The sequence below is a fragment of the Athene noctua genome, chromosome 21 (genome assembly GCF_965140245.1).
Source record: "Athene noctua chromosome 21, bAthNoc1.hap1.1, whole genome shotgun sequence".
Classification (NCBI taxonomy): Eukaryota; Metazoa; Chordata; class Aves; order Strigiformes; family Strigidae; genus Athene; species Athene noctua.
This window is the reverse complement of record NC_134057.1, coordinates 4412872-4439137: the sequence shown is the minus strand read 5'-3', so window position 1 is coordinate 4439137 and position 26266 is coordinate 4412872. Positions and strand designations below refer to the sequence as shown.

The 26266-nt window shown below is 55.6% G+C and overlaps 1 protein-coding gene across 1 annotated transcript; it reads right to left on the bottom strand.

Moving 5' to 3' along the window:
* Positions 1-269: 269 nt before the first annotated feature.
* Positions 270-22514, bottom strand: PALD1 (phosphatase domain containing paladin 1). The gene is made up of 20 exons (XM_074924335.1): positions 22393-22514; positions 14633-14830; positions 14386-14488; positions 14023-14202; positions 13784-13948; positions 13472-13632; positions 13235-13310; positions 12421-12569; positions 12239-12335; positions 12025-12129; positions 8958-9053; positions 8616-8750; positions 7937-8053; positions 7671-7850; positions 6756-6953; positions 6261-6401; positions 5744-5815; positions 5427-5567; positions 2267-2422; positions 270-508 (listed from the first exon to the last, which is right to left on the bottom strand). Exons 2-20 carry the CDS (start codon positions 14815-14817, stop codon positions 359-361), a joined length of 2607 nt encoding a protein of 868 aa, XP_074780436.1. The 5' UTR covers positions 14818-14830; positions 22393-22514; the 3' UTR covers positions 270-358.
* Between the last annotated feature and the right edge of the window lie 3752 nt (positions 22515-26266).

The window sequence follows — 26266 nt, the reverse complement described above, 5'->3', positions numbered from 1 at the left end:
GTGTATATATATATTTGTGTGTGTATGCTGCACCGATTTAGGGAAAAAGTGAGAATGTTCTCAAAAAATCTGACACAATTCCACACATCCACCAAATCCAGGCGATGACATCCTGGTCTTTCAGAGCTGCTTTTCAAATCACACCCCGCTCACAATTAAGCATCTGCCTAGACAGATTGATTTTTAATTTACAATATTTTTATTGCATCTGAAAGAACCCCAGAAATTCTAAGGCAGTTTCGGGGCTTCCCCCTCCCTCCCCACACCCCCCAGTTGTTGGGAAAACAGTCTTTTTCCTCTCTCCCCGTGCCAAGAGGAAAGCAGCCGGGGGGCCCCCTTCCCACCCACTGCCCCGACACTACACAAAGTCCCCACGGAAAGGGCGGGAGGTGCCCCCCTGCGCCTGCCACCGGCCCCGCAGCGTGCACAGGGGCTTGCCCTCCAGGCTCTCCAGCTCGGGGAAGCCCAGCTGGTTCAGGACCTCATAGATGCCAGCCACTGCCGCCACCTGAAAACAGAGGGAGAAGAGAGATTTAAACCCCGCTCCCAGCATCACTCTCCCAAGTGAAGAAGTGCAGGAAAGGTCCCCAGCGCCTGCCCGTGTCCAGGTACCCACCCGCCTCCCGCAGTCCCCCCGGCTGCAGCTCTAACATTTTATAAGCAGCTTCCTCGCTGCTGGGGTCAGCCGTTGCAGGGTTTGTTGGCTTTGGCACTCTTCTGCCAAAAAGCTACAATGGCGCCTTGTTTTTGCTAAAAATGCAGGGATTATGCACAGGAAGGGGCGCTTTTGGGGTCAAAGGCTCCTTGTATCCGGAGTTTGGGTGTATTTCCCCACCTTCAGCAAACGGGGCCGGGGGGGGGACAGGGCAGATGTAAACCCATGTGTTAAAGATGCTGCGTTAAAGATGCTGCGTTTAAACCCACACATCCCACATCCAGCCGACAGCAAGCATCACACATCTCCACTAAAAGATGGTCCAGCTCCAGCCGCCGCCTCCCAGGCAATGCAAACACCGGCATAACCGGGATGCCACGTCGGGGTGGGCACCGGCCATCCCCCCCCCGTCCTTCCCCTCCTCGCTGCGGCCCCTTCCAACGAGATGGGGCAGGGGGGGTGGGTAGGCAGAGCTGGCAGCCACCACTTTCATCTCCCGCCCGGCGGATCAAACATGCCAATATGAATTAGTGGTGCTGGTGGAGGCAAGTGAAGGGGTGAGGTTTTTCCCACTATGGCAGGCACTGCCCACTTCTCACCGTGCAGCCGGGGAGAGAAAAAAATAATCTCTGCATCATAATAGAAATAAATAATAAAAATAATAAAATAAAATTTTAAAACAACATAATAAAACTATAAAATTAATAAATTATAAATAAAATAGTGATAAAAATAGTATTTAAATGAATAAAATATAAAACATCATACTAATACCACCATCATCATTAAAATTGCCCTGTCCCCAGCTTTCCCTTCTCCTCTTTTACTCTCCTCCCCTGCAGAATAACCCCCCCTAACCCCACAGGAGTTTTTCAGGTCCAGAGCATCCTTCTGCTGCCAATTTACAGCCCTCTCAACACTTGCATATGAAGCAATGTGCCCAAAATTAAGCACCTACAGTCCCCCAAGCAGGAAATTTGGGTAATTTGGGGTGTCTCACCCACCCCCCATTCCATTTTTTCAGGTGACACCCAATTCTCTCGAATACCCAGCGCCAGCATCCCCATCCTCCCCGACCCTCCATCCCCTGTGCCGCCTGCCCCAGCCAGGCAAGGCAAAGTGGGGTTGATTTTAATTATTCTTTCCTTTCACCTGTTTGGCCAGGATATTCTATTTTTTAATGTGCTGCAAAGAGACCAGAGGTGGGTTTGGGTGGAAGGAGAGGCAGCCAAATTAAGCAAGCCAGGTGGAGGGGCCTGGGGTGGGGTTGGCTGGTGGCCTCCCAGCCCCAGATGCTGCAATTACAGCCGGTAGATCAAAATAAACCCCTGGGAAACTCAAAAAGAGGAGAAAAGGGCAGGTCTGGGGTGGGAGGAGCTCCCCCCTCCATGTGGTGGGATGCCACCCATCTCCAGTGGCCCGCCTGGCTTTCTATGAGAGCCACCAGCCGGATGAAATGGGAGCTTGCCTGGAGCAAAGGGAATGCATACCATGTCCTCAGCAACCATATGGAAATCATATGTAAAATAAGACAGGAGCCTGCTTCCCAGTGCCCTGTAAATATGAGGCTGCGGAAGGTCCTGCTGGCAGATAAGGCAGGGAAAGCCTCACCTCGCGCATCCAGAGGCTGAAGGGCCGCTGCCAGGAGTCCCTCTTCTCCAGGTGCAGGTAGGCGTTGAAGAGGATCAGGTAGATGTAGCGCTCCAGGTACTGCAGGCTCCTCAGCTGCAGCGTCTGCGTCTCCTTCTCATCCTTGCCCGACCTCCCCTGGAAGGAGCAAGCAACCAGCTGAGATGCCTGTGGTACCCGCGTCGGGAGAGCATCTGAGAGGCAGCTCCTCATCCACGGTCCTGCTCTCCATCCCACAGAAGTCTGGTGGTGAAGGACCCCCTGTGCTAGGCAAAGGCCATATAGACCACTGCACAGCAGCTCTCCGACCCCGTTTGCCCCCCCGAGGAGCCCAGCCCAGCCGGCAGCCCCCGTCTCTCCTCCCGCCGAGGAGGGAGGACTACTTCAGAGACAAAAATAAGCACATCCTTCCAGCCTGTTCCCACCGTGGCTTGGCAGTCCGGGCTCTCATTACCTTGTGGTTTCCAGCATATAAAAACTTCCCCTTTACCGTGCAGACCTCAAAAATAGATGAGGAATTGCTAAATGCGTGGGGTGTGTGCCCAGGAGCCAGGAATAGGTGCCCAGGTGCAAACAGTACCCAAAACCATGGGCTCCTGGACTGTAAAGCATAGCCCCGGGGGAAAACACATCCTTTCCAGCATTCCCTGGTTGGACTGAGCCTCTGCTGCCGGAGGAGGAGAAGCCACAGCAGCCACCCAGCACCTCGCTCTGAGGTTGGTGGCCATCACACCTCCTATTATTATTTTTAATGTATATATATATATATCATTAATATAACTGTTATTTTAAGAATAGATGAGCCCTGCAGTGATGTCCCTTCTAGGAATAAATAATAAATAAGGAACAAACAGCCAGCTGGCATAAGAGCCGTGATCCCACAGTCCATCCCACTGCAAACCATCCCAAAGAGCAGCAATTCCTCACTTCGGTCTCAGCACCAACCCGCTCTCAGGGACAAGCCCGCTCTAGGTCCTTCCCCAGCCACTCACTGCCACGGCACACAGACATTTCCACCCGTGGGCTTTGAAAATCAAGGTTTGGTCAACCCACTTGCACCCCTATTCATGGCAGCACCAAGGCAAGCAGTTCTGCCATTGGAAAAGGTGTCTCCTCAGCACGTGTGTGCCAGTATTTGCAGGGAGCAGATCCTATTATCTTATTATTTATCATTTTATTATATGATCCTATTTATTTTTATTCTATTATCCTATTATCATATTATATGATCCTATTTATTTTTATTCTATTATCTTTATCATTATATTCTATTTATTTTTATTCTATTATCCCATTATCTTTTTATTATCCTATCATTTCTATTTTATCCAATTATTTTCTTATATTCTCCTATTTTTTCCTCCCAGTTAAGGGTGGGAAGGAGTAGGAACAAAAAAAGCAAATACCAGAGCACCTTTTCTTTCCCTCCTGCTTGTCCTAACCCTGCAAAGCATCTCCTGGCAGGCTCCCAAAATTACAAAGCAACGTCAGCCCTGGGCACACAGCATCCATCCCGTGACACTGCTGGTTCACCCAAACCCCACGTTTCTCTAAACACTAATCACGGCATAATTAAAAGTCCATTCGGGCAATGCCTAGACTATACAATTCCAGTAATTCTCCTCTTCAAGCTGCCCATCACTGAGGAAAAAATAAAAATAAATAAAAATTAAAGCATTGGCACATGCCTCCCCCTGGCCCAGCCAAATCCAGCGGGTGGATGGAGCAGCCCAGAGGGAAATGCAAAAAATCAGGCAGTGACAAAAGGCTCTTCCTAGGGCAGAGGGTGCAGGGGGAGCGGATGACTCTCTCCTTATCTCGCTTTCCCACCGGGCTGCCAGGGCCAGTTGGAGACGGCCAGCCCGGAAACAGGATACGGCCCAGCAACACCCATGTGCTGGTCCTGACCGCCAAGCACCGGGAAGAGGGGCAAGGAGGTCACGGGAATTGTCTTCCAAAAGAACCCACACTGGGAGCAGCCGGGTGAGCCTGCTCTGCCGGGGTCTTCCTCCGGGGACCTCCAAGGCCGAGCATAGAGGCAGGAGCCAGCAGCAAGGCAGGGGATCATTCTGGGTCACCAGAGAGCATAATTAAATCCATAAGCAGGCAGCCGCTCACTTAGCAAGGGAGTTTTTAGCTCTGCAGCAGCAAAGGTTGCAATAAAGGAGGTGAGACTTCCCACCAGCGACGTGGACACCTCCCCATAATACACAGAGGGGGAAAAAAATAAAATTACTTATCCCAAATAATTTCGCAGTAGCTGTTGTGGCAAACAGTCAGATCACCAGTGGCTCATCCCACAGAGCTTAGGTTTTCTCTCCCAGCCCCAAAAAAACACAGAGACAAATGCTCAGGGAGCTGTGGATGTTACCGGGTGATTAAATGCTTTGGTTTTTCTTCCCCCAGTCAATTGTTCACAGCTGTTAATTGAAAACAGGGGTCGATGGCAGCTGTGGGCAAGACCATTGCTGGCACGGATGTGGGTCAATCCAGCCCAGGCAGGGACAATGCTGAGCCCTGAGCTCAGCCCTTACAAGGCCCCATGAAATACTTACACAGCTTAAAAAAAAAATCTAATAAAAATTACCCTTTCTACCCTTCATCAGCTCCACAGAAGCTCCCATGTAAAATCAAGCTGCGGCTCACAGGCTCAGCCAGCTGTGGGATGCTTCCTGCACGGACCTGGATGGGTGCCCTCCCGAGCTCGAAGGAGCCAGAGGAGCCTTCAGGGCTGGGAGCGGAGTGGGATGGACCAGCCCTGCCCTCTGCCGGCTGCGCGCCGCTGGACGGACAGCCGGGATGCTGGCTGGGATGCGGGATGGTGTGGGATGTGGGATGGGGGATGCTGGGTGGAATGAAAAACAGTGCCAGACTGGGATGCAGAATGGTGCGGGATGTGGGACTGCGCCAGATAGGTGGGATGCTGGGATGGTACCCCGCAGGCAGGATGCTGGCTAAGATGCAGGATGACACCAGGCAGGTGAGATGCAGGACAGCACTGGGTGACCATGACCAAAACAACCCTGGCACCTCTCTGGTGACACGTCAGAAAGCTTCAGCGGGGCTGGTCCTGGAGCCTGCGGTGCGAGGGACCCGGGCGGCCCCGTGCCGATGGGGAAGAGGGCACCCAGGAGCCACTCACCTGCCGGTAGGTGCAGATGATGATTTCTCGGAGGTGGTAGTGCATGGGTGTCATGGTCTCACTGACGGTGTCCAGGGCCATGTCCACCTCCTTCTTCATCCGGTGACCGTCGGGCAGGAGCTGGACCACCCTCATCACCACCTGGAGTGTGGGCAGAAGTGGCAGGGGCCTCACTGGGTGACTCCTTGTCTCAACACAACTGCTCCATCCCTGCCCAGGAGAGGACCAGGCCCCTCCAAACAAGCAGCTGCGGCTAAAGTAGCAAGGACTGGGGTTCAGTGGGGGATCCTGAAACAGAGTCAGGCCCAAGGACTCACCTCGAACTCCCCTTTGGTGTATTTGGCATCAGGCACACTCACGATTTCCTCATCACTCATCTCGGGGATGCCCTGGGGTGGTCAGAGAGGGACAGGCCATTACAGGTCTCATGGCCCCATTCCTGCTGCCCAACAGCTGAGCAGAAATAAAGAGACCTCAAACCAACCCACCAGGACGCCAGGCATCCTCCGCCTCCCCTCTGCACTGGCAGAGAAGTCCAACATTTTATACCCATCTACTCTGCTGCCCTTAGCCCTCTGTCCTGAGAAGGGAGCTCTCAGGAATGGGGTAGAGGCTCACCAGGGATGCAGCCACACTTCTCCTGGAGCTCACTCGGAGCTAGGCACAGCAAGAAGCCAACAAACAGGCATCCACATCCTGCAGCCCACCCTGGTCCTCCCCACACTACTTTTAGCTCTCCTGTTGTGTGACAGCTGCTGCAAGCCGTGCTGAGCTTCCCCAGCAGCCCCCGCTCCGGGCCGACCCCCAGAGAGGGCAGCAGACCCCAGTACCCACGTTGAAGTGCCAGAGGGTGAGGACAGCAATGACCATGGCCGTGGTGGTCCTGCCCCGGCCACTGGAGCAGTTGAACACGAAGGCTGCACGTGAGTCCTCGGCCAGGGCACTCTTCATCACCTCCAGCAGCCGGTCGAAGTCCTGTGAAGCCAGTGGGTTTTTTTGGTTGCAGCCCGTCACGGGTTAGCACAAGCTGCTCACCTCCCTTCCCCAGCACGAGATCCCCCTTGTCCTACAGTCTCCAAGCTAAAATCCCTGTCTCTCTGCTGCTGGATCCAAGCCAGCAGCCTCCCCTCCACCCCTGGCTGGCTCAAGGCACCCAGGGTCTCCATGCAGCATCTCCCGGGGACTCTCCCTGCCCCAGCAAGCACCCTGCCTGCGCACGCCACCATAGTCCCAGGGCTGGGTGGCAACGAGCTCCCAAGGGCCATTCACACTGCAGCAGCAGGGATGGCTTGGGAAGGAGGCAGCAGCACTGTCCCATCCCCAGGGTACCTGCTCCTTGGGAGCACAGAAGTCGGGGATGGGGATGCGGCGGTAGGTCAGCCCCTGGCAGGCGTTCTTCTGCTGGCTGAATATCTCCTGCGTGGTCAGGCAGCTCTTGAACATCTTCATCTGCTTCTCCACCTCCAGATACACCTCCAGCCACTTCTGGCACTTCAGCAGATCACCCTTCAAGGTAGCTTCTAGTTTCTGCAGAGGATGGAGAAACCCTCACCATAAGACCTGCTCCTCTTCATTTTTTCAGGATTTTAAGGTTTTTTTTTTTTTTAGATGCAGGCTCACATCCCTCTCAAACACCCCACAGCCAACTCAAAACCCCACATCAGGTCCTGTCCACCACTTCTGCCAAGGACCATGGTCCCCACCCATGCTTGACGGAAGCCTCAGGACATCACCTCCCACCACCCTGGGCAGCTCCTCCATGCAGCCACACTGCTGCTGGCAGCCAAGCTCCTCCACCGCCTGTCTCCTCGCAGCCCAGCTGGGAACATCTGCTCTCCTTTCCCCGGGTGCCTTTTACCCTCGCTTTCCAGCCACACTATAAATTCTTCAGGGGAGGATCTCCACTTTGCTCTGCCTTTGCAAACTCTTACACAGTGACAGCCAAGTCCGGAGGACCCTTGTTCTTTTTGCAGTATGATAAAGAGAGGGACAACCACCTGGTTTTGCATCAGCTGGGCTGTGCCCAGCCTCCAGTGGACATGGAGGGCACGAGCCAAGCACAGCACCTGACGCAACCACTGCCCCTCATTGCCGAAAGAAAAAATTCCTGAAACAAGCAGCATCGGGGGCAGCAAGGGACTATGAAAGCCTGTGGACATTGCCCATGAGGGGAGATCAGCCCTTCCTGGCTGGGTGGACACCACTACACCGCACCCAGCATCTCTCCATCAGGCCAGAGCTCACCTCCAGCTGCTGGGGTGAGGCAGTGGGCACAGGGATCAGCTCCTCCAGGTGCCCAGGCTCCCGCAGCGTATAGATCTGCTCATTTCCCTCCAGGACCGCTTCTTCCCGGAGGTTGATCCAGACGATGCGGGCGTGCTTCCTCTTGGCGTCCGTCAGGTACCGCAGGACGCTCCCCAGGGTCTAGGGGAAGGGGTGGGTAAGGGTGATGGGAAGGCCAGGAGCCCGTCGCATGCGACCCTGCCCACTGCAGGATGTGTGGCCCTCACCTTGGAGCTGGGCTGTGCCGTCCCGTAGACGGGCATCTTGGGTACCCGTCGGAAGTTGGCCACGCTCATCTCCTTGGCAGTGCTCAGCACGTCCGGGCAAAAGCGCTCGTCTGCCACCTGTGGCAAAGAAAAGCCAGGGCAAGGGGTGCAAGGGGGCTCCCAGAATACAGTCCCTCCTCAGGAGAAGTCCCCAAACCCTTTCAACACCAGCAAGCCAGGGCTCAGAGTCGTACAGCTGCATTTCAAAGGTGGGAGATGCTCTTCTTGCAGCAAGACTGTGCCAAAGCAGCAGCATGCCACCAACAGCTCTGGCTTCCTTCACCCCGCCACAGCCAAGGACCACCAAGAAACATGAAGCCACAAGCCAGGCTAGCAGTTTAGGCTTCTGTCACAGGGTGACAGAATGCCGGTACCCTGGGTCTGTGGGGACAGACACATCCATGTGCACAGGGGTTCTCTGGCCACGTGCCCAAGCCGAGGATGCCAGCAGGACATGGACCTGAGATGCCAGCACAGAATGAAGACCCCAAGACTAAGCACCTGTCCTGCAACAGGGAAACCCCTCACTCCTCCCACCCCACCAAACCTCTTTTGAGAGCAAGCATGCCAGGAAGGTGCCGTTCCCAGGGGAGGATGAGGAGCTGCCAGCCCCATCCCTACAACCAGGATGGGTACTCACCAGCACTCGTGTCCCCTTGGTGACAAGGTCCCCGGTGACGGTGAGCTCCGACGAGTTCATCTCTGCCTGCAGCCGGTAGAGCTCGGGGTGCCGGCACATCCACCTGCTGAAGCTGAGGGCAAAGCCCAGGGGGTACTGCCGGCGGGGGGCCGGGGGGGACGCGCCGTCAGCCTGGGCTCGCACCCCCTGCCCGGACACAACCCATAACCCCACCAAAAAACCTGCATTTGCTTGGGAAACTCAGAGGTGGAGACCCCTTCCCTCCCACTACACGGGGAAGACAAAAAAAAAAAAAAAAAAGAATAACAGAGGGGGTTTTGGGTTGGTGGGGGTTTTTTTTACCTGCTCATGAAGGTAGTAGTTGAAAGCAATCAAGTAGAAATAGCGTTCAAGGCTCTGCAAAGTCCTCTGGAGGAAATATTCTTTGGTGCTGCTCCCCTGAAAGCAAAGGCGGGTGGGATTCACGATGCCCAACCCTGAGCAGACCGGACGGCTGGGAAAAAGCCCTACACACACTGCTTTGCAGCTGGCTTACAGGAGAGACAAGCAAGTAGCAAACAGGCCTGGGGCCTTTTTTTTTAATGGAGGATTTTTGGGGGGGGGAAGAAGGGCAGAAATGCCATTTAAGCTGCTCAAGAAGTTTTTTGCGGATTCATGCTAACTTCACCAAGCTGCTTGTTTGGCAAGAAACCAAAGGAAAAGGGGGAAAACCTACAAAACCCAGTCTGGAATCTAGGGGTTTGATGCCTTTTTTTTTTTTTTTTAAGAAAACATTTCAAGTTTTCCATATTAAAAGATGCTTAAATGCAAAAAAATCTGCATTTCAGCTCAAACAAAACCTTCCCTTTAGCCCAAGGACACAACGGGAGCAGTTCCAGCCAGACCCAAGGGGCATTGTTGAACCAGGGAGGTGCACTGTCCAGGTGCTAACGGGAGACACAAACCCAGGGGGAGGCTGTTGGTTAACACAAGGTCCTGCACCCACCCCGGCCACCTCCGTGGCCTTCAGCTGAGATGCTCGGGCAGTGGCATCCCTGGAGAGAGAGGTCCCGGTGCCAGTGATGCCGCAAGTAAGGATGTGGGGAGCCTGGTGAAGACATCACCTCCCAGCCCCATGCTCCAGGTAATGCAAGGAATGGTCAGTGACCTCTTGGGGACCCCCCCATCTTCCTTCTGAGCCCAGCGGGACACCCAGAACCTGCTCCAGGATCAGCATCTCATGGGGGGTGACAGACCCCAAAATGATGGGTGACACTACAACTTAAATGAGAGCAAGACGAGCTTATTAAGTAGAGACATAAGCCCCACACCCTGTGAAATCCTCCATTTCCAAGTGTCTCCTCTTTCCCTTCATCCCCAGAAGCATCATGATGCCCATGTAGATGGCTTCAAGCATGCTCTCCTCCTCCTCATCTTCATCCTTACCCAAACCAGGCACATGCCCCAGCATAGCTCTCTCCTCCCTGGGAGGAAAGCTCAAACCCTCAGGATCTTCCATAATTCAGAAACCACCCTCACGCTGCCTGAGGACAGGTTTTGTAGGAGCATCCCATCCCACAAATTAACCCTCAATGCCAGCACTGGCAAAGAAGCACCCAGCACAGGGCCCACGAGCATCCCTGGAGGATGGGATCCCCCATCAGGATCCCCTCCCCAGAGTACAAAGGAAAATCCTGTAAGATGGGGCTGTATATGTACAGGGGGAAGCTTGGCGAGTGGGGTTTGTGCATCTCTGGCATTACATGGCTGACTCATGAATATTTACTTGTTCTCTGCAAGAGACATCCAGCCCACTGTCATTTATCAAGAGGCAGGGCAGCGAGCTTTGCTCTGGAAACTCAAAACAAAGCCTGTGAGGATGGAGCCGTGCTGCGGTTTGCTGGTGGCACCGCTTAGGTTCCTGCAGTAAAAATCAGCCCTGTGCTCTCACCCAAGGTAAATCTCTAATTATTCCCTATAAATACGATGAAAAGAGGGATGATCCACTCGCGTCTGAGCCATGGAGAGCTGGGTACTGTGGACGTCCAGCTGTAGCTCAGCATCCCATGCACCTACCCCTGCCTCATCATTGCTTGAGGACTTAAATCTCCACTTTTTCCCCCCAACACAGGGCAGAAACCCACAGTCCAGTGTGACATCATTCCTCCGTGCCCGGAAAAGCTCCTCCTCTCCTCGAAATCAAGCAGGTCTCTGCCAGTTCACCCAGCAAAGCCCCCCACCCAGTACTACCTGCAGCCCCGCTGGCCCTACCAAGCCCAAGCTGTTTTTTTGATGGCCGAGCATCAGCCCCTCTACCCTACTCATCCCCCCTCCCTATCCCCAGAACATTTTCCTGGCCCCTCGCCACTGTTTAAACCTGCTCTTGCTCCACGCAGACTTCAAATAAACACTTCTTGTAGCTAATTTACAGCAGTCCCCCAGCCGTTTGTTTCCCCGGGGTTAAGGATGACATAGAGCAGCCTTCCCCAGTGGGGAAAAGTCAGAGAAAGGCTTCGAAGCAGCAGGAAAATCCCCTGCCTCGTGCCCAAGCTTCCCCTCCTGTATAAGAGAGCACCTGCCATCACACGATCAGCACCAAATGTACCCAAATCCGCCCTAAAAGGGGACAGGGTGGGTAAAATTTGGAGTTTGACACTAAATCCCAAAAAAGCGACAGTAAATGTTTTCTTTTCCCACTGCTTAATCATTCTCATGGTGCTTCTCTGCTCCAGCCTATCTGCTTTGGCCACACAGAGCCTGTTTTTAGATTGCCCTTTACAACTGGCTCCAGCACTTTCACTCCACATTCAGCATTTAAATGGGAAAATTAATCTCCAAAGAGGCTGGGATCGGGGCAGCACTTCCATCTGAGCATCCTCCCTCCCCTCCCTCCCTCCTTCCCTCCCTCGGTGAGGAGCACTCTGGTCAGACAGGGGAGACCCCAGCTTTGCAGGGTGGGAAACTACCCTGATGGCTTTTCAAAACAAAGGGGGAAAAAAAAAAAAATCTACAGTTGATCTTGAGTGACTGTATTTGCAGAATAACCTCTAAGCAATGATCCTTCCCAGCTCCCAAGGACTTTTACCAGGCAGGCTGGTATGGATTTTCCAATAGAGCTGACAAAACCAGGGCGTGGGATATTATTTGCCCCCAAGGTCATCTGCCAGAAGCAGCAGCAAAGCCCAAAACAGCCAGCTTTCCCCCAAATCCCAGCCTGCTCAATGTTATGGCTCTTCAAGGATTGGGAAAAAAAAAAACAATAAAAGCTCCACAACCTTCCAGGTTTCACGTCCCTGGGACATTTCCAGCTCACAGGAAGCTTCAGATTTCCAGAATTTACATTCTTCTCATCCCCACGCAGGCAGCTTGCATCTTGATAAATTACCCCGCACGGGCCGCTTGCATCCGAGCAATTCTCTAATTAACATACCTGGATCTGATAGTCCTCCCCAATCCCTTCCAACTTCTTCTTGTACTCGTAGATGGCTTCCTTCATGTCGTGCATCTCCGAGCAGGAGGCGATGGCACCGTCCACCTTACAAGCAGCAAGCGGAAAGCCGCTCAGCGAGCCCCAGATCAGGGGTGGGGGCTGACCTCACCCCCTCCCACCCACCCTGCCAGGGGTTTTGCCAGCACCCCCTTACCTCCTCGACTATCTGCTGGCCTTTGGGGACCATCTCGATGAAGGTCTGGATGACCCGAAGCCTGTCCTTGGGAGATGTTTTAGGCAGGTGGGGGACACTGAGGTGGCAGAAAAAGGAGATCAAACCGGCCCTGGGGGCACAGGCATCCCCCCCACCCCGACCCTGGGGGCTCCCCTGCTTACTCAGGCTTCTGGGCGGCTCCTTGGTGGTGGTGGAGGACAAGCGTGCCCATGGCCATGGCCAGGTTGGTCCTGCCCACGCCGGTCTGGCAGCCAAAGAGCAGTGCCGGGGGGGGTCTGCCAGGGTCCCGCAGCAGCAGGCTGGGGCTCTCCTAGGAGGGAGGGAGGGACAGAGGGATGGGGACCACAGGGGCATGTAGGAGAGCTGCATCTGCCCCCACAATGGGGCCGGGGTGGAGGTGACAGCCCTGCCCCAGCTCAGAGTTGTTGGTGGCATGTCTCCTTTGCTTAGGGAACAGTGTGGATGGACCAGGATGGCACAACAGGCAGTCAGTGCGTCCACCACATCCCCCTGCCCCACGCCCTCTCTGGGTGCCAGCGGATGTTGGCCTGTCCACCCCACTGGAGATGTTCCCACCACCAGTCCCCAAGCCACTGAGATTTCACCTACCAGGCTAAAAAAAACCCTAACAACAAAAAGAGAAGCCCTGCCATAAAAAACATTTGCACCAAATCCAGATCATTTCTCCCAAACCCATTTAGGGAAAAGCCACCTGCGCAGAGATGCTGGGAGGTGGTGAGGGATGGTCACCTCCAGCCAGGGGTAGGGACAAGCAGATGGACAACATGGACTTCTCCAGCAGGGTCTACAGCAATGGAAGTGGGATGCAACCACAGGCATGGGCATCCTCTAACGGGCAGCGTAAAGCCAAAACCAGAAGAAGATGCTCTCAAGGAGTCACACTCCCTGATGTGGCACGGGAGCAAATCCCAACCCGAAGTGGTCCCCTGGACCAGGTGCTTTTCCTCGGCTCACCCTGAGGAAGCGGATGAAAGCGTCGAACTGCTCCTCCAAAGGGGCTCCCTCGGCGGGCAGGGGCAAGCGGTGGTACCTGCCGGGCACAGGGACAGCCCCTGTTAGGAGGACGGGGCTGTGGGGGGGCCCTTTGTCCCCACCACGGTGGAGGACATGTGGCTTAAGATGGTTTCAAGAGCCCAGCTTGCAAAAGCAAAGCCACCAACCACACGTGAGGAGGAGGAGGAAGGGCAGCACCTGTAGGAGGGCAAGAGGAAGATGGGTCTGCGGTAGACCTCCTCCGTCACCTGGATGTCCTCCTCGCACTGCACCCGCACGGTGTGGGGCTCGTCCCGCAAGCACTCGATGTCATTGTAGACGTAGTAGATGCCCTCGCTCAGCTGTGCGAAGTTGTGGATCTAGCGGAGATGGGGACCCCCATCAAAACCCACATCGTGCTCACCCCCTCCCACAACCCCTCCTCCCCTCATCTGTGAGTCGGGGGTGGGTGGGGATGTGCGTGCACCCCGTTATCGCTGGAGTGATGACCCTCCCAGCACCCCACCTCACCTCCTTGCGGATGGCCAGCTCGAGGCTCTCCGCCCGCAGCCCCCGCTGCAGGCGCTGGAGGTTCTCGTGCAGGTTCTCCTTGCCCCGGGGGGTGTAGGACACAAAGTCCCCCTCCAACCTCAGGAAGACCACAGGCTCCTCACGGACACAGAAGAAGACACACTCCTACAAAAAGGCAGAGAGGCTGCCCATAAAGCTCTCCTGGCTTTTTCCCCCTCAACTTCCACCCTCCCACCAACCTTGTGGCCCTCTCTCTGCAGCTTCTGCAGCACGAGCTTGAAGCCATTGAGGCTGGGTTGTCCCATGCCAAACACGGCGTAACCTCCTTTGGCTTGTCGGAAATTGGGAACACCGCAGCTGCTGGTAGTGTTCAAGACGTCTAATTTGCCGTATACATCCCTGACCATGAAATATTTCCCCTGCAAAACAAGACGGGCAGAGAGAAGATAAGGAATAAGTGGATTTGAGCGAGCAGGCTTGAAGGCAGCTGGGAAGAAAAGTGGCTTTTTCTTGATGATCTTCAAAATGAGTCCCAAAAAACCCCTGAGGTGACCAAACCCCAGGCTGAAATGGGTCCAGCACGTGGTGGCAGCGATGCTCACCTGCACCAGGTAGTGTTCCAGCGTGGCCTCAGAAATGCGTCCCACTGTGTAGTTGGCCTTCAGCAGGTCATCGTGGATCTGAAACTCCTCCCTGCAGTTGTACCTGCAAAAGCCACGTGCAGGTGGGTAAAGGCAAAAAAATAATGGCATAGGTAAAGATTGTAAAAAAAGAAAAAAAAAAAAAGTAGCAGAATTTAGGGAAGAGGGTTCAGAAAAACAGAGTTGCAAGATGCCACCGAGGACTTACGTGATGACCACGGGCGCCACTTTGTTGGTGATGATGGACTTGGCCTTGCTGTTGTGGAGCCCCAGGGTCTGGAAGGAGTGGATGCTGAGGGAGCGCTGGTCCTCCATGCTGCTGTCACCCGGCGCCCCGCTTTCCAGGGGGGATGCCGAGACTGCCTGCTGCGCCGCGCTGGCCGTCGTACCCATAATCCGCGGGCGGCTGCGCCGGGCCGGGGAGGGAAAACAAGGAGGGAGGGAGAAGGAGGAGGGAGGAATTTATTTTTTTTTTTTCCAGCTGCTCCCGTTTTAGGAAGGGAAAATCCCTAGTGGGTGCAGGGCACACTCCCCCCTCGCCGACAGCCGGTGAGGAGAGGCCCGTTTGGGAAGAAACGCTAAGCCAGCCCTTTCCCTCCCGCTCCTGCAAAGGGCTTTCTTCCTCCCTGCCTGCCTGCCATGTGGATCCCTCCATCCAGGAGGGTCCGCACCCAGAGGAGCTGAAAGTGGGGCTGAGGAGTCAGGGGAGGTGGTGAAAAAAAAAGGCAAAACCGCTGAATCTGGCCCCCCCAAATCTGCTGAGTCAGCAGATGGCACTGCAGAGGGACACGGCAGCACAGCCTATAGCCTCATGCACTGGTTTCCCAGCGCCTGTAAACCACTCCAGGGTCCCTCCCCAGGTGGAAAATGCTTGAGCAGCAAGTAAATATTACTAAATATTTAGTAATTTAGGATTCTGGAGCTGCCCAGCGTGCCTGGGGCAGCGCAAGAGGCTCCGGGAGGTTGCTCCTCAGTCTGGGCTGTGCAGGCACACACGCGTGTCAATGCACGTGCAAGCAGAGGAGTAGCAGGGGGGTGGGGGGGCAGCAAGGAGGAAAGGTGTTCCCCCCTCACAGCAATAAATAATCCTTCAGTGCTGAGAAATCCCCTTGATTGCCCCGGAGGCACAGGGAGCCTCGAGGCAGCCGGACGAGGGATTTCCTCCAGCGATTAATGAGCAAAGCTGCCTTTAAAGCAGCTGGTTATTCCCACACTGGAGGAGCACCCTCTTCCCCAGGGCAGGTGGGGGACCCCAAAAGCAAGCACCCACCCTCCCTAGAGAGCTCATCCCCAAACAAGGAAAAAAGCAAAAGGGCCAGCCCGGGGCGGGGGGGGGGCTGGTGGCAGCCAGGAGCATCCCACCACAGTTGACCGGTCCAGGACAATGCACCGACTGTCTGCGCCAGCCAGGGCTGGATCCTGGTAACCAAATGAAGCGAGAAGATGGCAAGGGGGTAGCCTGGAAAAAATTAAAAAAAACCCTCTGCCCACCCCTACTGAGACGGTCCCAAATCAAATCTCCTTCGTACTGATGCTGCATGGGGAATATCCCTGGCAACATCCGAAGGGAGATGGTACCTGCTCGGTGGCGATGCACAGCACTGGGAAACCCGGGGTAGCTTGAACCCAGCCCTACAAATGCTTCTACTGCCTTGCAAGCCTCACAGGATCAGTCCCTTACTGCAATCCCAGGGAATGCGATGCCCCCAGCAGCTGCAAATGCTTCAAGGGGGAAAAAGCCTCCGGAAAATGTGCTATTTTGAGACGGCCGTGCCCCGGCACAGATTTTCCCCTCCTCCCCATCTTCCTTCCCTGCTCCGCAGAAAACTTGTTGCTCTACCGTGAATTTTCTGCACCATTAGGCAGCCTGGTTTCTTTTACACACGAGAGAAAGGGGAAAAAAAACGCAGCTGTTTCAGGCCAGTGACATTTCTCCAAATCCCCTTATGCTTTTCTTTCACATAAACAGTGTCAGGGCAAAAATAAAGAAAAAAAAAAAAAACATATAGGGAGGTTTCAAGTGTTTCAGAGCAGGCACTCGTGGCTTTGGAGAGCTCAGCCAGGGAGCAGGAGCAGGGCGTTCAGTCAGGACACTTTTTTTTTTTTCCTTTATTTTGCTCAGAATCGGTGCATCTTTTCAAAAGCAGCGAGCACAGCCCATACTGATCCCTCTGGGTTTGCTCCAGCATCCCCATGCTGGGGGATGAAGACTCACCCCCCACAACTTGCAGGCAGGCACAGGCAGATGCAGGCAGCTTCTGTATTTCCTTCGTCCTTCTGCCCCCACCACAGTCACCCACCTTCACCGTAAATCCCCCAGGGTTATTTCTTTCGCCCGACAAACCACACCAGCAAATAACAGACATAAAAGACGCTGGGCAGATTTGGAAATGGTCTTGCAAACCACAAAATGAATGGAGAGAGGAAATCACATTTCAGCTTCTTTCCCCCTCTCTCGGCTAGGCAGCAAAAGCAAGCATCTTCTAGAAAAGTACTGAAATTACCCAAAATGAGTGTTCTGGGCAACCACGGGAACTGCTCTAAAAAAGCCAGGGGAAGAGGGCAGCGCTGGTGTTATCCCAACAGGAGCAGCTATTTACTGGTATTGCTGCATCCGATGGGAGCAGGAGGGCTTACACCCTCCCAGTGCCCGACCTGCAAGCTGGGACACAAAATGGAATGGGTAGGGAAGCAAAACCCTAACCCAGGAAACCAGATAAAATTATCTTGCCTGAAAACTCTCTCAAATATCGTTGGTGGCTGCGATGAGAAGAGATGCAACAGAGTCACCATCACAGGCCTGCCAAGTGGGACAGGAGCCCAGGGACCAGCCTGGGGGGGACCAGCCCACCAAAGGGCTCAGGATTAGCCAAAATACCAGGTTCCCCCCCCCCCAGTAGTTGAACACAGTTAGCAAACACTAAGCCGGTGCTTAACCATGCAACATACCCTTAAAAAAAAGTAGCTTTATTATTTTACCTGTATTTAAAAGCACCCCACTGCATCCAGCATCTCAGCCTGGAATGTGAAGATCTGAGTTATTCCCAAAAAATCAGCTGAGCTGGTGGGGCTTTGCTGTTTTCATGGCACTATGAGAAGTTAGGAAGCTCAGATGCAATCTGTATGGATTTTATGACGGTGTTAGCCATCAACCAGGGTGAGCTGGTTCTGAGCATCCGTCCCTCGCGTGACACCACGTTTAGGGGTTTCCTCTCTAGGAGATAGAGGGTGCAGAGACAAACCCCCCTGTGCAGCATCCTTGCCTCCTGTCTGCATCTTCTCCCCAGGGCAAGGAGCACAGGGACAGACCCCAGAAATACTCACCCAGCCAGCTCGTCCCCTCACCAGCACTCACAGCCCTAATCTCAGGGACCTCAAAGACAAATCGTGGCTGTGGCTCATTAACAAAGAGCCCATTTTCTCCCGAGACACAAAAAGGACCAACACCCTGCAAGAGGGCATCCCGCCCAAACAAACCAGCACTGTTCTTCTCCAGGTGTTTCAAAGCTCCAGCGGCTGCCAGTTAATTATTCCCCCATCTAACGAGAAAGTGGAGCCTCTGGGTGGGCAATGCATAGATGCTTCCCTTCCCCTGCAGGCCCTCTCCCAGCACGGGCAGCCCCATTGAGCCCCAGGGTGCATGGGGACCGCTGGAGGAGCTGCAAACAGCACCAGGATGATGCCTGAGCATCCCAAAAGATGAGGTACAGGCTCTGCGGCCTCTCCCACGTAAGTCACGATGATGTACAGCGCTCAGCCCCCCACCTCCCCGCCTCACAGAGCCACTCCTCTGCCTTGACACCCAGCACAGGGGTTATTCCCGTGGCCAGGGACCTGGCGAGGACTCAAAGCCGGAGCAAACAATGGACTAAATATAGCAGGGGGTGGCCAGGCTGCAGCTGCAGGATGCATCTGCCCCGGCCGCCGTGATGAGGAGGAAGCGTGCACTTGCCCAGCTACCTCATTGTCAGCAGGAAATCAATCAAATAAATCTCTCTCCATGCATCCTCAGGTTATTTTATAGTTTTTTTTAAATAAAATGCAAAGTCCTTTGGGAAGCAGCAGCAATTGCAGCATCCTCCTAAGGCATCCATCCCTACCCTGGGCGCAGGGCAGCCCTAGTAGCTTTTTGGCACCGAGACAGCATGGATGCATCCGTGAGGGACTGGCGGGCACCCGGCACCGCTGACCCGAGCAGGGGGGCAGGAAACACCACAGCGGCCGGCAGGAAGCCCCAACACTGCCGGAGGGGCATCACCAAGCCCGGGAGGAAGAACTGGAGACAAGCCCCCCGCCCCGGCGTGCTCTTTAACCCTCTTTTTTTTAAAAAAAAAAAAAAAAACAAAACACCACAGTGAAAATAAAATAATACACAAACAACAAGCCCTTTGCCAGTGGAGCCCGCGTGTGTTGGGAGATATCTCGGAGCAGGGGCTGCGTGGGAACCGGGCTCCTGTTGTTCCAGGTGATGCCGGAAGGAAGTAGCTTGGCTTATTAAAAAAACATAATAAAACAAAAAGGAAAGGTGAGAAATAACATATTAAGTCGTGGTTTATTTGGAACACTTCATTCACCTGCTGAGCTGCAAGGGTGAAATAAGGCAAGGGAGCAATGCAACCCAAAACGCCTTAAACCAAGCCAAAAGCACTTCGCTACAGGGAGGAAAAGGCTCTGGAAAGCCAACTTTTCAGCAGACAGCTCTGATTTTACAAGCCTTTAAATAAGAAAAAGCAACCGCCCTCCATTCTCACAGGCTACGGGCTCCTTAGAAAGCCAGCATTGATGGCCAAAGATATAACTAAAGAAGCAGCAGTTCCTAGAAAGTACAGAGGTATTTCTCAATCAGGCCAAGATTGGTGCTGCCGATGCCCCACGTGCCCTGTGCTCCACCACTGGCATCTGCCAGGGAGGAGGGGAATGCATCTGTGAGATGACTTCCCCCAAACCCAAGTGGGAGCACCGGGATAACAAGGACCCAGGATTTCACACCCCCTCCCCGTCACGCTCCTGCCTTCCGGCAGAAAACCGAGCGCCACATCCCCGTCCTCCACGTGGCCAACCCACCTTTAGTCACGCGATGTAAAAGTCCTTACCCTGAAGTCAAGGAAAGCTGTTTGAGACAGGGGTGGGGCGGGGGGAAAGAAGGCATGTCACTCCAGAAATGTGGGTGCAACTCTGCACCCCACAACAGAGGCAACCACTGATGGGGAGGATGCTGGTACCCGCTGGGAGGTACCGGGAGCGGTATCCAGGCTGCAGCCCCTGCCCCCGAACCTGGTTTACAGTGAATAATTAATCATCAGTGCCAAACTTTCCTCACTAAGCAACGCCTGAGCGATTGCACAGAATGAATTAAGATATAAATGTGAGTATCTCGTTAGCAGGATACAAAGCAGACACAGCTTTTCTGGCTGAGCCCCCTTGGCTTTGCAGAGGGCCCACCTGCAATGGCTAACATTGCCCAGGTGCAGGATGCCCTTTGGATGAACATTTACCACACGCACCCTCTCCCCTCCAAAAAACTCCTTTACTGCTTTTTTTTTTTTTTTTTTTTTTTTTTGAAGACCCCCAGCAGGTCCCCTCCCACATCACGACAGTCCCTGGGGTGGGAGGGCGGCTGGGAGGCGGCTCAGGGACACGCCGGAGCTGCTCAGGCTGCCTGCTATTGAAGTGAGGGGTTTTATCAATGAGCATGAATGGAAAGAGGAACAAAGCCCTAATTTGCAAGCGCCAGCACTGCCGGTTGTGCCGTCAGCCCGCTGCCAGCGGTTTCAAGGTCTGCGAGCATGCTTACTGAAGAGTTTCTTTTCAGTAGTGCAAAGAAAGAAAAACCATAAAGGATGGAGATAAAGGCTGGGGATATCTCCAAAGAAACGACTGTCCTGTGGAGGAGCTTTCCTCCGACACCAAATGCTCCCCGGCTGCCCAGGAACCGCCACGGCCCAAACACACTCCGCCAAATTTTTCACCCCCTGCTATTTCCACCTCCTCCCCGCTGGAGGTTTTGCGGCCGTGACCCCACGCCGGCCGGCAGCAGGAGGGGGAAAGTCCCGGAGGGTGGGGACCCCGAGGTGGCACCCACGGCACCAGCACCCCACTCCCAACCCCGGAGAGCCTCACGCGTCACGAGGAGCCCGGCCAGGGCGTTTCGGGAAGGCGAGGGCTATGATTTTGTGCTATTCATAGCTAACCACCGGCTCCCCTCCCCGACGGGGGGGGCTGGCGGAGCAGCGGGACGGCTCCATTTACACGGGGGCCGCTTCTCCACGCCGGGCTGCTGCAGACCACACCTTTTGCAGGACAAGCAGCACCTTGTGCGCGCCCGGCACCCGCCGCCGCCCGCCCGGTGGGTTCGCAGGCGGTAGCGCGCCGCGCTCGCTCTCCCCGGCTGCCTTCTCCCCCCACCGCGCTCGCTCAAAGAAAGCAAAATCAAACAAATCCCCGGGGGTATTTGCTCAAAACAGAGACCTGCCGGTTATTTTTAGGCTCCGTGTCATTCGTGAAAAGACATAATCACTTCCTGCCTTCCAGGAAGGAAATGTCCCACCACCGCTGCCTGCACGCCTGCCTGCCTGCCTGCTCCCTCCTGAGGCAATGCCTGCCTGCTCCCAAAACCCACTGCCCCCCCCCCCCCCCCCCCCGCCGTCCAGAGGGGATTAATAACCAGGACACAGTTTGGGATGTTACAGTGCCATGGCCCGGCGCGCTGCGGGGGGAAGAGGTGGTGTTTGCTCCCCCCCGGTAGCTAAGAGGAGCGATGCACTGGGGGAAAGGGTAGAGGAAAGGGTCCGGAAAAGTCCGGCAGCCATAGGAAATGCAGCCTGGATGGAGTTTCTGGAAGTTTTCAGCCGCAACAGCTAGAGATGCTGGGTAGGAGCTCAGCGAGAGCAGGCAGCCTCTCCTCCTAGGGCATCCTCCGCGTCCTGGCTCTGCCCGGGCTACATGGCAATGAGGGTGACCCTGTCCCCCCACGGGGACGGGAGCCCACCGGGCTCTGCGATGTCCCCTGCATGTACATGCCAGTGGGAGATGAATGGCTGAGGGATCCCAGGCTTCCTGCTCCTCCTGTGCTCCCCGAACAGGAGGCTGTGGAGCCAAAGCCCAGACCGGGATGCTCCCCGAGCAGGGAAAGGACTGAGGTTACATCTGCTCCTCTCCCTCCTCCATCTTCCTCCTCTAGCAGGGAGCAATCCCGCAGCTCCCGTTTCAGAGCCTGCTCCCCAGATTGCTTTTTGGGGTGCCAGGGAAGCAGATGAGGGATGCAAACCCCAAAATTCATTTTGGGGCACTCTAGCCGCAGCGGGCAGGGCCGGCACCGGCAGAGAGCGGTTCTGGGCTCCCCGCCTGCGGGGCTGGCTTCCAGGCAGCGAGAGGGAGAGAAAAAGCCCCTTTTAAATAGGAAACGGGACTGCAAAGGCACAGGAGCTGGGAGGATGCCGCGGGGCGGGTGCTGGGCCTCAGAAACGAGTTATCCATCTATTTTCTAGAGGTTTGAAACACGATGTGGGCTGCGGATAAACGCTCCTCGCCGGGGTTTGGACACCTCATGCCCACGCTGTGGGGTTTGTGTTCCTGGGGCAAAATAAATAGCTTCCTCCCATCGCCCCCCCCGCTTTGGCTCTGGGGCGAGGGGACCCCCGCCCAACCAGCACCCCGGGCCCCCCTCTCCCGATCGGGGGGGGCTGCAAACCTTTCCCCCCACACGCACCTCCCGGGGTGGCGCTGGGAGGTGGGAGGGGAGCACCCCCCCGAGGTCCAAGCCGGTACCCCACGGCTGAGCCTGCCCCCTCCATCCCCTTCCCCACGCGGCCGGCTGGGAAATGAAACTCCCCCTCCCGCGGGGAGGGGATGAGCGGGGGAGCCGGTCCCCGGGGGGGGTGTCCTCGGTCCCGGGGAGGGGGGATGCCCGATCCCGGGGGTGGGGGGGTGGGGGGGTATGCCCGGTGCGGGGGCAGGGGGATGCGGTACCTGGCGGCGGCTCCGGGCTCAGCTCCCGCGCCGGGCTGGCCGCGCCGTCGGGCGCCCCATGGGGGCGGCGGGAGCGGGTGGCGGGAGCGGAGCCCCGCGGCCGCCCCGACCGCCGGAGCCTCGGCGGGGGGAGGAGGCGGAGGCGGAGCGGGAGGAGGGGCAGCGCTGCCGCTCGGCCCCACGCCGCGCCCGCCGAGCACCGCCCCTCCGCCCCGGGACACCCCCCCTTTCCCGGCCGTGGCACGTTGCACCCCCCAGCCCCGCGGCCAACCCCGCCCCGGACACAGCGCCCACCCCTCAGGGCCCCCCCGGCATGCAGCACCCGTCCCCCCGGACACCCCCCGGCATGCAGCATCCCCCACCCACAGCACCCATCCCCTTGGGGCACGCAGTACCCATGCTCTCGGAGCCCGCATGGCACATTCTGTCCCCCCCCGCCACAGCACCCATCCCCTCGGGCACCCCCTGGCACACAGCAGCCCCCCAGCCACAGCACCCATCCCCTTGGGGCACGCAGCACCCATGCTCTCGGGGCCCGCATGGCACATTACGTTCCCCCCCCCGCCACGGCACCCATCCCTGAGGGGACCTTCTGGCACGCAGCATCCCTCAGCTCCAGCATCTGTCCCCTTTGGGACCCCACAGCACACTGCTTCCCCCAGACAACACCCATCACCTCAGGGACCCCCTGACATGCAGCACCCATCCCCTTGGGAACCCCCCTGCCACACAGTACACACACACACCCCCAGCCACAGCACCCATCCCCTCGGGGACACCCTGGCACACAGCAACACCCCTCTCCCCAGCCACAGCACCCATCCCCTCGGGCACCCCCTGGCACACAGCAGCCCCCCCCAGCCACACTGATCCTTCACACCCCCTCCTGATGTCAGCCCCCTGGGACAGAGAGGGGACTGGCAGATGCCACCACCCCAGCCAGGTTCAGAAAGGCAACAGCAGTTTGGGGCACTGCCTGCACCTCTCAAAGCCAAAATGCCCTTTTCCTTCTCAGAAATAGAAGAGGAGGGAGGGATGTGTGTGACGGGAGCCAGGGACAAGGATACTGCTGGATCCGGGCTGGGACTGGTGTTAAATGGTCTGCAGGGAGCCCCTGCCCCCTGCTTTGTCACGCCAGGAGAGATTGATCCCCAAAACTCACATGAGGTATGTAAAGGTCCAGCACTCTGCAAGCAGTTAGTATAGCTTTTTAAAAGCAGGCTGAGAAGCTGAAGCTCACAGAGGAATCTGCACTTTCTGCTAATTTTGAGCCTCCTCACAGCCTGCTGGAGATGGAACCCCCAAACACACCCAGCCCCAGCACATCTCCTCTCCCCAGTGTTGCTGGACAAGCAGGTTCCAGGACTCAACCACGAGTAGGGTGGGAAGCGGGTGCCCTAAGCGGACCTGGGTATGTAAGCATCCCTTTCACAGCTGCTTACAGCAGCCTGGCCTAAGAGCAATCCTGCAGAGCCTCCACGCTTGGTCTTCCTGCCTTGTGGGAGGGTTTCAGGGCATGGTGGAGAGGGTGTAGATCTGGAAGCATCCTCTGAAATATCAGGATGGCTCCAGGTCCCCAAGACTCAGAGCAATCCCTCCTTGCTTGGGCCACTTAAATGCCTGGGGAAATAAGGCTGCTGCCCTGCCGGCAGCTCCCCAGCACGTACGGGCACCGTGGTGGGTTCCCACAACGGCTCTGCTGGTAGCAGCAGGTCCAGCATCACCGTCTGCTCATCTTCTGCTGGTTTCCACCACTGCACAGCATAAAGCCGTGAGGTGACTTCAGGCTTCCCTCACTGCCAACAGGCATTGCACTTACTCTGCTGCTGCAGAAAGATGCTACTTTAGCTAATCCATAAAACCTCACTTCCTTCAGCTCCTAGCTGCCTTCCCCTGTTTCATTTGGGCTGACCTCAGAGCCCTCAGAGGGTCCCATCTAGGAGAAGCCCAGCCTCACCTCCCTCCAAGATCCCCAATGTCCCGGTGCTACAGCCTTGCTCGCACTCAACATCATCCACAGCCACTGTGCTGATTCAGGAGGCATCGCCAAATAAATGTTTATAGGACACCAACAAGCCAAATGGAAAAGAGAAAAACGGCATTAACACATTCACCGGCACTGGGGAGGAGGGCCAGGAATGTAAACGGAGCTCAGAGTCAGTCCGAAAATGGTAACGGCTGGAAAGCAGGGCTGGAAAGTTTGTTAATCGGGATCCTAGATACTAGCCAGGCTCCCGGCCCTTGGCTCATCCAAAATATCCTTTCCTGAGCCGCTCCGCTGAATTTTACACAGGGCAGACCCCAGCAGTCGCACACACAGACAGCAGCTACGCCAGTTTAAAGCTCAAATCAAGAGCTATAAATCCAACCAAGGTTTCACTCACCCTGCTGCATGCAAAATTACCCTCATTTAGTTCATTTACAGCTTGCTATCAATTAAGACCTTTAGTCCTAGATTGAAATGTTATCCTTTTTTTTTTTTTCTTTTTAAATTATCCATTCTGATCTCCCAAATCGACAGCAAGAAACTCCCCCTGCCCTAAGGAGCAGACCAAAAGTCAGGGCTCCCCATGCACACGCACCTCGCCGCAGGGGCTTTGGATTAAAAAAAAAGCACCAAAAATTCAGAAGGAAAAGAGTTGTCACTCCCCTAAGCTTGCCATCACACAGGCAAAGCCAAACCCAGAAGAGGGGGTCTCCCAAATGCCTCATCAGCATTTTTTTCATCTTGTTCCTCTCCTCTGTACAGACGCTTCAAAATTTGCTAACATTTCAGAATTAAAAGAGAGCAACCCACAATTCACCACTCCCATTTAGTGGTGGAAGGAAACATTTATTATTCTTATTTTCTTTCCTTTTTTAAAAAAGCCTTGCTGCCTATTTCCAAGGAACACAGCTTTCCTCCGGATTTTTTTGCCCCAACAGGCTTTAGGCACCCCTTAATAGAGACTTCAGGTAAGAAACAACCCAGAATTTGGGGAGAAACTGCAGGAAGGAGCAGCCATGCACCAGGCATGCTGTGCACCAGCAGCGGTGCCTGCTCCGAAGGAGGGATTTCCTCGCTGCCTTCTCCACCACTCCTCCTGCTCCCACTTTCAAACTCAGGATCAGGCTGGAGAGGAGCGCAAGAAGCAAGAGTATAGTAATTAAAGTAATTTAATAATTATAATTTAACAATAACGCGGGTAAGAGTGTGATGTAACAGCCCTTCCCCGGGGCTCCCGGCAGAGCAGAGGCTGCAGTATGCGCCCGCATCCACGGGAGGTCACGGCAGGACCACGCCGGGTGCAGCCAAGCCAGGGTGTGCAAGGGGCCCCCCCAAACCCCGGGTCAGTGGCACCCTTGGCGTCACCCTCCCGCCTTCACCCGTGGAGGAATGCAGCGTGCCCCCGCGGTATTTCACACGCGGAGTCTGCGCCCCCGAGGGATGCGCTTTCAGGGGTGTCACAGCACGGGGAGGTGGGGGGTTGCTGGTAGTTTACTGAGACACCCACAAAAATGGGGGGGGCCCAGGATCTGGCTGCTGCAGCTGGAGGGAGGGCACATCCTACTCCCACCCACCCTGCAGCACCCTTCCTGCTAGGGGGCAAAAAGGTTTTTGCTGCTCAGAGTCCCCCCCATAAAGAGTGGATCGTGTAAAAAAAGGCTGACTTTGCTGCTAGTTGGTTTAAAACTTCAGTATTATTAAAGTGACTAATGTCCTGGACCGGAACAATTTGTGGCCACACACCTGCATCAGTGCAGCCCCCCGCAAGGGCACGAGCCTGGGCTGGGACCCTCCAGAATCAGCAGAGATGAGGCAACCACATGGGCTGAGGGATGCAGCCAGGCCAGAACCTGGGCTTAAATGTGCTCCTAGGGATGGAGGAGCCCA